This window comes from Pezoporus wallicus, unplaced genomic scaffold (assembly GCF_028554395.1).
Source record: "Pezoporus wallicus isolate ANWC-B61680 ecotype Strahan unplaced genomic scaffold, APGP_CSIRO_Pwel_v1 contig_4238, whole genome shotgun sequence".
Lineage (NCBI taxonomy): Eukaryota > Metazoa > Chordata > Aves > Psittaciformes > Psittacidae > Pezoporus > Pezoporus wallicus.
The window spans coordinates 226,295-236,518 of NW_026637932.1; the positions used below are offsets into that span (position 1 = coordinate 226,295).

The window sequence follows — 10,224 nt, forward strand, 5'->3', positions numbered from 1 at the left end:
TAGCTTCCTTTAACCTCAGCAAAACACAGTGCCAGATATTTCAATTAGTGTGTACCAAGGTCACAAAATCAATTTCTTATCGTTGAAAAACACACATACTGTAAATTTCATTTTCGAGCCATAATCTCTAAATTAAATCTGTGTACCTTAAAAATATACAGTGCAAAATTGCAGTCCTTCAGGCCCCCCCTCCTCCTGCAGCCAAGCAGCATTTTCGCAAACATCACCTGGCTTTGTGCTCTATATTTAGAGCACAATGTTTGGTTAGATTCTAATCTTCTTGGGGAAGTCATTATCTCTTTCTTTGGCAAATAGAGGCCCAAAGTGTCAATTACCTTCTTAAACCTTTTCATACAAACAGGGCTGAGCTGGGTTTGATATTCTGTCTGCCAACAGCTCAGTCGGCAATTTTTCACAGTCATACACAGAAAAATTGTGCACCTACATATCATCCTAGATAAATTACACATTTCAAATGAGGTTACAGACAACTTCACCACTCCTGGCCAGTTTATTCTGCAAGAGGAAAACAAACAAATAAAACAGCAAAAACAAACAAAAAACAGAACACTTTGTCACTATTGAACTATGTGAATTATTGGACAGAGAGAGAAGTAAAATGAATATGCCAGACTGCTAGGATATTATATGCAAATTAATGTAGATGTGTGGAAATGACATCATCATCTCTTCTGTGTGCAATTCCTTATGATTCTTTCCTTGTTAAGTGGGTAACACTAACTTTATAGCCCCAAAGGCAGCTGCAGAATCTGATGGCTGTAGTGGGTTCTATCATACACAAACCTAGGTGCAGAAGATATCTCAAGGAAGAGGAATTTATGGAAGCAACTTCTTTCCCATAAATCCCAGTCTTAATAAAAGCTAACTTAAACTATACAACCACAGAATGAGTAAAACTGATGATTTTGAGATTGCTTTACATTTTTTGCATGGAAAAGGTTGGTTTTTATCCACGTACCTACTCATACATATGTCCCCGCACACACATGTGCGTACATTTAATAAACATGTATGAGCATACATGTTCTGGAAATATCTTTCATCCTTTTACTTCAAACCAACAAGTGAGAAGAATGTTTTGTTACTGCCGGACCTATCTGGACTGCTTCAGATGCTAGAGATACAGGAAGTGAGTCATGTCTCTGGTAAACACAAAGTAAGCAGACTCTGAAATAACAAGTTTAAAGCTCCTTAAATGAATTTTTCCACAGACTCTAAACATGTAACATATTGATTGATTCTTAGTACCATAAAGCAAGATGAAAAGAGTATTTTCTCAAGAAAGGAAATTAGAATTATTTGGCATGGGTTAAAACACATTTTGACTTAAACAAGCAAGAAACCATCCATGTACAGCTGATCAGCTTGAAAGTTTGGGTACATTTTTGAGAGAGACAAATAACTCTTTTCTACCACATCATCTACACCCATCTTTAAATCCTTTCTAGATACAAACAGGACTAATTTAAAAGAGAGACTGGATACTATTAAAGATGTAACAAGAGGAAGTTTTGGCTTCTTCCTGGCCCATTCAAAAAATGCATTACTGCATTTCAGTCATGCTCAAAGTTCCATTTCAAGAAAATATAAACAAAAACCACAGAGAAGAAGAAAGATGCTTTTCTGTTTTTCCTCTTTTCTTTGTTTTTTCTCATAGCTCTGTCTTTTGCAACTAGAAGGCAACCATGCAACTGCTGGTTAGTCCCCAGCAGTCTACATAAATTATAACCAGTAAAACCTTACCCAATTCACAGAAAATTGTAGCACCTTGCATGAAAAAAGGCCATACATATAGCCGTAGGTCCACAAACAGCCAGGAACCTGCTACGTTAACATTAACACCCATGCTTTCCCAGGCAAGTGGACTGTTATGAACCAGGGTATCAAATCCTCCTCAATAATTTCTTCAGGCTTTTCAATTTCATGATCTGCCTACAGGTACAGTCCAAAATGTGAGATCAAGATACCTCACTTGGGTAACATCTCACAGCTCAGCTGTCACTCTCTGCACTTCAAGAAAAGGTGAAAGACATTCAGCTACACTGAAGATGATACAGACTGATGAAGAGATGGAAGGGAAGGAAACTTTCTGTTCCCTGTAGAGGAACCCTGAAGGTGTGGGCTTAATTAAATATAATATCTACATATGCAACAAACAGGACAGTGCCTCCTAATGCTTCTTGGGATCAGCAGAAAGCCAGACACCTAAACCTAGAGCAGGAATTCTGAATTCAAAGATGACTTCAGCCCTTTCACACAGCCCACACTTTAGATTTACCATGCTCCACCCTAAAAATGTGTAATAGATCCAGCAGAATTTGGAGGCAAAGCAGGAGAGACTGAGAGACAGGATAAGGAGGGAAGAGGAAAAAGTGTAAGGAAGAGTGAGAGATGAGCCTAGAGGTTATGAGGAGTATATAAAAAGGGCTGGGAATCAGTGGTCTGCTTTGGCCTCCTGCATAGCACATCCCAGGTTTTCCAAGCTGTCACCCACTGTGTGGAGCCCTGTTATTTATGTTTGGCTAAGACAAATCTTTCTCCTGCTGTGCTATGCTAGAGCAGCTGCAATTTGCCTTTTCATAGCTTGTGGTAACTGAGAGCAGTGAAATGGATTTAGGAAGCGTGTGGACTGGATCTTCCATATCAGTGATTTCAAACTATTTGGTAAACACAGAAGTGACATCCAGTGATTTATGCCTGCTGGTAATAAAAAAAATTCTCTTCCGGTGAACCAGCATTTTGGTTAGATTACTTTCTATTGAAGGACATTTATGGATAGAATGAAATGATTATACACAGTGGTTTTACAGGGTATTGTTAATTTAAGAGGTAAAAATTCCCACAAAACTACACACCCATTGGGGGTTCTAGAATGGCAATGGTGACATCAGTGAATCAAAACAAATTCAGTGACTGCAATGAAAGTTGATGGTGGGACACAGTGACATCACCTTAGAGCAAAGAGCTGATGTATCACAGGAAAGCTCCTTTTTACAGCTGTCAAAAGCCAGAGAGTTGGTCGCATGACCCTCAGTAAAACAAGAAAATATGCTTGTGTTCAGATATTGAGTAGACTTTCAATTTGATTCAGCTGAGTTTACACAAATTGACCTGTGTTCTAACAGGGATTCTGTATTTTGATATAAAATACCACTTTGAACTGATGTATTTTTTGCCTCTGGAAAATGATAAATCCTCTTACACTGCACTTCAGAAAGAGTCAGTGCCTTGCTTCAGTATACAGTTTCTTTGATAGCCTACATCCTTGCTCACTATTTCTGGAAGAGCTGTAACTATTTTGCAAGTAAGACTGATTAATTTTGTAGTATAATTTGCAAGTGACATTTACAAGGGAATATTGTGTGGGGATATCTGGGAGGGATATTGTGTTCAGACTTTTCCTGCTTGCCTGCCTACCCTCCTGGAACAAACAACACTGCTTCATTTTTCTTCCGTATTTTACAAAGTTAAAGTAAACACTGTGATCACACTGTTTACTTTAATTTCCTGCAGTGTGCCAGCAAAGCAGCAAATTGGCAGTCAGCAATCAAGAAACAGCCAGTACTGAAACAGCAGAGCTGCTTAGGAAAGCATCAATAATGCCAAATAATTTTTCCCTCTGTTTTAAAAATAAAATATTGGCTTCTATGAAGTTTCACTTCCACCCCAATCTTCTCTAAAGGATTTGAATTTTTTTTTTGTTTCATTTCATTTTCTTTTGGAAGAAAGCTGGAATTATGAGCAACACCTAATCTATATGGCCAACTCTTTATATAAAGAGATGGATTTACAAAAGAGGTAAATGCATGCTATTTATCTGCACAAATTCCATGGCATTTTTGCACAAAAGAAAGTTAACTTGTCTATAAATCAGTCTTATCTGGATATTTTTTACTTTCATGCCGAAAGCTCTAGCTGTGCTACTTCAATTAGGTGTATGATAACATGAACCTAAAGCCCCATGCATTACATTCAGAACACACATCTGCCCAAGAATGGAATCCTAAGAGGCAAATAATTATATTTTCAGAGGTTGCTCTCTCTCATCTAATACTACCTAAGCAAGGAATATTAATACCAAAGAAGTAGTAAGAAGAATGGCGCAGTATTTTGTACTTCAGAGGTTTAAAGCTTGACAAAGTGACTCATTTATTGATTTCTGGAAGATATTGTACGGAAGGAATTTATTGCTACGTAAGTTATAACTCCAATATACAAAAGAGGCCAGATCCTACAATCAGTTATTCTCCTGACTATGTGCATTCCTGCACATACTCTTACTGAAGACAATGAGATTATGAAGAGGATTAGTTTATTGTTAGTCTGGCCAAAGTTTGCCTTTGGAAAGTCCAAAATATGACCTAATTTATGGTGGTTGAAATCTTGTGGGAAAGATTGTAAGAGGATAATTATTTTAAAAGCCATGACTTTGACACCAGGAAATTAAATTCATATCTATATGTCTTTATCTATACACAGCAAATCCAATAATCTTGAGCTCTCTACAGTCACTTAGCCAGCTGGCAAAGGGAGCAAAGTAAAAACTAACAAACCCGATTCCTAAGGTATGCTGACATCAGTGATTCATGATTCACCAATAATGGTGCTAGGAAATAAATGTAACAGGGCATTATTGCCTTTTGCAACACAGTAAACTCAAGGGAAAATGTCTAAGTGCATCACATTGAAAAGACAGAGCTGGGAAAGAAATAACTTTTACAAGTATTTAAGAGGTGTTACAAGCAAGTGAAAGTAGAGAAAAAAACGTAAACCTTTTAAAAACATTGGGAGTACCTATAAATAAAAAGGGACAGTTTTCCAGCTACAGGCTTAAGTGGACTAACACAAGAACTAGAATTTTTTTGTTCTCCAACATTTTTACAAGGAGAAAGAATTTAAATTGCTTGTTCCAGAATAAACCCTCGAAACAACAGTTCTGCTTTAATGGTACACCAGGATAAGCACAATGAAGTTGGTTCTGTGCTATGCAAAATTACTAATGCTGTTGACAGTAATTATGACTCTCACAACTTATCTAAATCACTAAAAGGGCAAATATGTAAACACAAAGTATTATATATATTTGCTAGAAAATTACTGTATTAGCAACTAATTGATGATCTCCTTTGAAGGTAGCTTTATACTATTTATGATAGAGTTTGGCCTGTATTTCTAATCTTTTTTAGAACCTACCCAATTAAAATCCAGGTTTCTTGTTTATGCTATTAAAGAACGACTGCGCAATATTAACAATGCACCATGGAACATGCTGCTCCAGAGAAATGTTGCCTTTCTTTCAGGGGCAACAGCCACATAGTTCTGATACAAGCTTTGTTGTTTGGCTAGAGGGTAAGTGACTTTGGTGGGTTGTTGAAGTATTTTACCAAAGAAAACATTCTCCTGATGTAAGGCTTGCTTCAAACCATTGCTGCTCAACTGCAAAGCACCACTAATACATCTAGTAGCTGTTTTGCCTGGGCTGACATTGCAAATTTCATTTTAAAGATTGAGTCTCCAAACAGTATAATTCTTAATAAACAATTAATTGATTGACAAGATCTGCAAATGTATATTTCACTCTACTGAGTTTTCTTTACATGCTCTATAAAAGTTTTTATGAAGTTTGAATGTAGATTTCCCTAAAAACAATACAGGCAAAAGAGAATGTAAGAAAAATATACTGTATGAGGAAAAAGAACATGGAAGGTAAGATAAATCTACCCTTACACAAATGGATTTAATAGCACTATACTAGGTACATATATAATGGATGGATTTAAGAACATCAGTGATGTCAATGAAGAACAACAGGTATCTTACTGTAAATATAATTAATGATTCATAATCATAACTTTCTAGAAAAGTACACACAACATAGAGGATACTGCATCATGGCAGATAAATAAATCCTGGTTTGATCTGTTTCAGGGAGCATTGCTAAAAATTGACTTGTTTTAATTCTTTCTCTGCATTATTCACAAGCATAGGCCCCTGACTCTGCAAACATAATGTACATTTAGCTTTCAAATCAACCAGCTTACTCATGGTAGTAAAACTGAATTAGTGCAAATACAATACTAGTGTAGTGAAGGCCATTTCTTCTTATTTCTCTCTGACCAGCTCGATAGACAAATAATGATTGACCTATATTTAGGGCAAGGCCAGCATTAAATTTAAGAAATATGTTTAGTGAATACATGACAAGTGATGCAAAGAAGAGGCTCAGGCAACAGTGTTTTTTCAGGCTTAAGAAGACAAGGCAAGAGGGAAATTATTGTTTTCTACAGCCACCTAATGGGAGGCTATGGGGGTTTAGAGGGGACATGAAGCTAAACTATTGTTTGAAATGTACATAAGAGGCAAAAGTTACAAGCTACAATAAGAGAAACCACAACTAGATATTGAAAAAAGTTTTCAAAAATATAGTAGTCATCACACTTATTTTGCCTAGGCTACCTAGTCACGTGTCTACCATGCTAGATACTAGAATGGGGGCCCAGAGATGTATGTAGTTTTCATTCTTTATGATACTCAAATCTCACTGGACAGGTCCCTGAGTAACCTTCTCTAAGCTGGACCTGCTCTGAGTGGGAAGCTGAACCAGATGACCTCCAGAGGTCTCTTCCAAACAAAATTTTTCTTTTTTTCTTTTTTCTTTTTAATTCCTTACTCTTTATTATTTTAGCCACCTTTATTTCTCTCTAAACATTTCCAGCTTATAAAAGGGTAGGCAGCTTTCTTAGGGAAAATGTCTTTGCTTTCTAAATTTTCTTAAAACAAGCAAAATTCCAAGTACACCATAGCAAGTGAGCTATAAAAATCCAAACTAAACGTGGGCCACTTACCTATGCAAATACTTAACTGAAGTGCCTCTGTTACTGCTAAATTTCCCAAGATGCGTGAAACAAAAAACCTGATCAAAAGGATGCTTAATATTTATAACTATTTATCAGGACACTTAAAATTTAGAAGATTCATACGAATTCAGCCTGCTTTCAGCTGGGCATAGCTATCTAATAGAAGAAATAGGTACTAGAGCTACTCATAGTGGAGGACAACTCAAAAATACAGGCAGGGATATCGTCCTTTTCTTCAGATGTAGTGGAAAAATTAACGTTTGCCTCATATGCAGGCATGTCTCTGTGGCACAAAAATGTTCACAGTCCTCTAGAGTGGCCCAGGAGCTGTGTTTTTGATCGTGATCAGCTGCTGGGAAGAGTGGTCTAGTGTTGTGTATGTGTGGATGAGATGAGAGGGCTGTAATGTGGCAGTCATGTCAACTCTATGCTTCAGAAATCCTGAGTCACAAGGGAAATTGCTGAAGCTGAATCAGAGAAAATACATGAGCATCTCCCATGGGAAAGAAAAGCTGGAAAACATATTATACTCAACTGAGATGCATCGTATGCTATATTAAAATATTAGACTGAGAGTAAGTTGTAGAATTTTTCAGAAACAAAGTTTTTGGCTTTGAGAACATGTTAGTGTAAGGTGTTGAGACATAAGATTTAATCTTTGAGCTAATGAGCTCTTGAGTAAGTTTTTCAAGCAAAAACATAACAAAGATGCATATAGGTAAAATCTGTTTACCGTAGCAGAATGTTATGCCATTTCCTGTATATCCCTGGGAGCAATAGCAACCTGTTGTCCCACCCTGAACTTCACACCTGGCATCTTTGTGGCATGTCATGTTGCAGCTTGCAGAAGTATAGCCATAGTCCAGCAGACTGGAAATCAGAACTGGAACAAAGGAAAATCAGAGTCATGACCACAAAATTGGTGTATTCCAGTAAACTTATCATCATGGACCCATTATATCACAGGATGGGGCAAGGGCCACCAATTATAGGGACTTCTCTGGTAAAACTATCCAAGGGCTAGAAACAGCAGACACTGTAGATTAAGATACTGTGTATGTACTCAACCAGTATAAAATTGGTAAACAACATCGAAGTTATTCAGTGATTTGGGGAAAACATTTGAAAACCTTTCAATGCTCTCTTAGTACTCAGTAAAGCAGAGACATTTATTTGTACTCTGAATTACGTATTGAGTGTAATCCAAGCTGCCCTATACATATCAAGTAAAAATACCAGAGTTCTCCTAATGGGAATTTTTATTTTTATAAGCACTTCCATACCTGTGTAGCTAACACATATGCATGGTCTGAGACATTAAAATGACATGTCATACTATTTACAGCATTATGATATTAGGGTTTAAAAACTTATCCAGACTATTTAAAGCTAATCTCTTAACATACTGTTTCTATGTTATGACAGTTTTGTCTTCTTTTTTCCATACATAGGATGACTCCTAAAGGGTATATCTACTTTCCCACAGCATGAATACGTATGGTTTTCCACACAAAGAAAAAAGGAATCTCTCCCTTTAAGGAAACTATTATAATTATACACACCCTGTAACAGGTTAAAAATGAAGCAGCTAACTCAGAAGGGAAAGTAAGTTTTTTAATTTTTAATTCATAAATCGTTAGTAGAACACCATGGAAGTTGCAGAACACAAAGATCCTTTTGGATGAAGTCTTGTTTTTCCCTACCCAAATATCATTGTCGATAGCCTACTGTTACAACTACAGGTCTCCTTGCTTCAGGAAATCTCACTGAGGCACTGTTTTCTTGGACGAATTAAAATGTCTCAAAATATGCAAAAGACTAAAACTTACACACTATTTTTTTTTTTTTACAATTATATGTAATCCATATTGATTTAGTTATCACCAAGTTTCATCTTTTCCCTCTATTTTTGAGAGAGGAAACCATTTTCCAGAGATTAAAACAAAAACCTGTGTGATTCTGTTGACATTTTACTGTTCATAACTTGTGAAATCTAAACCTCTCCCAAGCAGATGGAGAGGGGGAAAAAAAAAATAATAAACACACCACAAGCCCACAGAACCCCACAATGTTTCTGTTTTTTACAGAACAAAACCCACAGTGAGATAAAGGCTGGTATTTGTGGGATTTGGGTTTGGAATGATCCTAACCATGTAATTACTGAATCTAGTAGCAGCCCTGATCAGAGCTAAAGGGAGTTTCAGTCCCATGTATCCAGCAGTTTTCCACCACCTCCAACACATCCTTTCTCCTTGCCAGACCCCACTCCCTTCCCACCTGCCACTCGCTCCCCAGGGAAGGAGATTTCACCTACCTAGGAATGGAAGCAGTTTCATTGGTGATGCTGTTTGCTGTGCAGTGCCTGGTGCAGAGCCCCTGTGTCACAGAAAAAATTCCCTTCCTTAAAATGTATGAACATGTGCAAAATATGTACACATGCCTATCAGGAAAGCGACGTGCTGTTGTGGGCTCAGCCCTGACACTGCCCTTTTTCCCAAGCTTCACGTTTCCAAAAGCTCCTGAGACTCACAGGCAGGACAGGAAGGGTCAGGAGGGGCTTAGGACTGAGTCTTCTGGCAAGTAGGGAATAAATTAAGGGAATAAATGAGAAAGTAAAAGAGAAGCAGAAGCCTGGGTCTTGCAAGGGATATCAGAGAAGATTCAGGGCTGAGTGGGCTAAAGGACCTTGTGCCTGGAGTAGTGCCTAGGACAGAGGGAGGATGAAGCTGGAAGGGGTGAGCTGAAGCCTGGTTGCAGAAGTAATAAAGGAGTAGCAGAAGAATGGTGGAGCAGATCAGGGAGAGTGAGGAAGAGGTGGAGGATATTAGTAACTACCTCAGGGTTTACGAGCTTGAAGTTAATGGTCTACAAGCTTCCTTCCACCTTTTCCTGGTGAGCTGAATATATGTGAGCCCCAAGACCTGTTTTTTTTTTCTGTTGTTTTCTTTTTGAGACAGTCTTGACTGACTGCAATTGTTCTTTCTACCGCTTTCTTCAGTTTTGAGATAGGTCCTTACTGCAGCCAAGCAATGCTGCCTTAAGGATAATGGTTGGTGAGGGAGGTACAGGAAATCCACTGAACTCTGCTTTGTGAGAAAAACAAAGACGTATAGGCAGGGAGGAAAGAGGCAGGAAGGAACTGTACGGCCAGGAATCTCAGGAGCTGATGAAGCCAAAGTTTCTAGAAGTTCGTAGGACTGAAACAGGGTGTTGTGTAATAGGACATATTCAATATAGGTTTAGCATGTTTCTGTGTTAAACGTGAGAGCAGTTCTGTCCTCATTATAGTACCCTAATTGATGAGACCTCAGCATGTACTTACATTATGCGTGGACATGGCATCATT

At 37.8% G+C, this 10,224-nt stretch overlaps 1 protein-coding gene across 3 annotated transcripts in view; it reads right to left on the reverse strand.

The window, feature by feature from the left end:
* The window catches only part of ADGRL4 (adhesion G protein-coupled receptor L4), an 81,821-nt gene extending 71,920 nt beyond the window's left edge, over positions 1-9,901 (reverse strand). For 2 of the 3 annotated variants that reach the window (XM_057408305.1, XM_057408303.1), the window contains exons 1-2: positions 9,193-9,755; positions 7,612-7,761 (exon numbers count right to left, since the gene is read on the reverse strand). In XM_057408305.1, coding sequence (XP_057264288.1) covers positions 7,612-7,761; positions 9,193-9,214 — 172 coding nt within the window. In that variant the 5' untranslated portion in view covers positions 9,215-9,755. The other variant, XM_057408304.1, reaches the window with a different exon arrangement.
* Between the last annotated feature and the right edge of the window lie 323 nt (positions 9,902-10,224).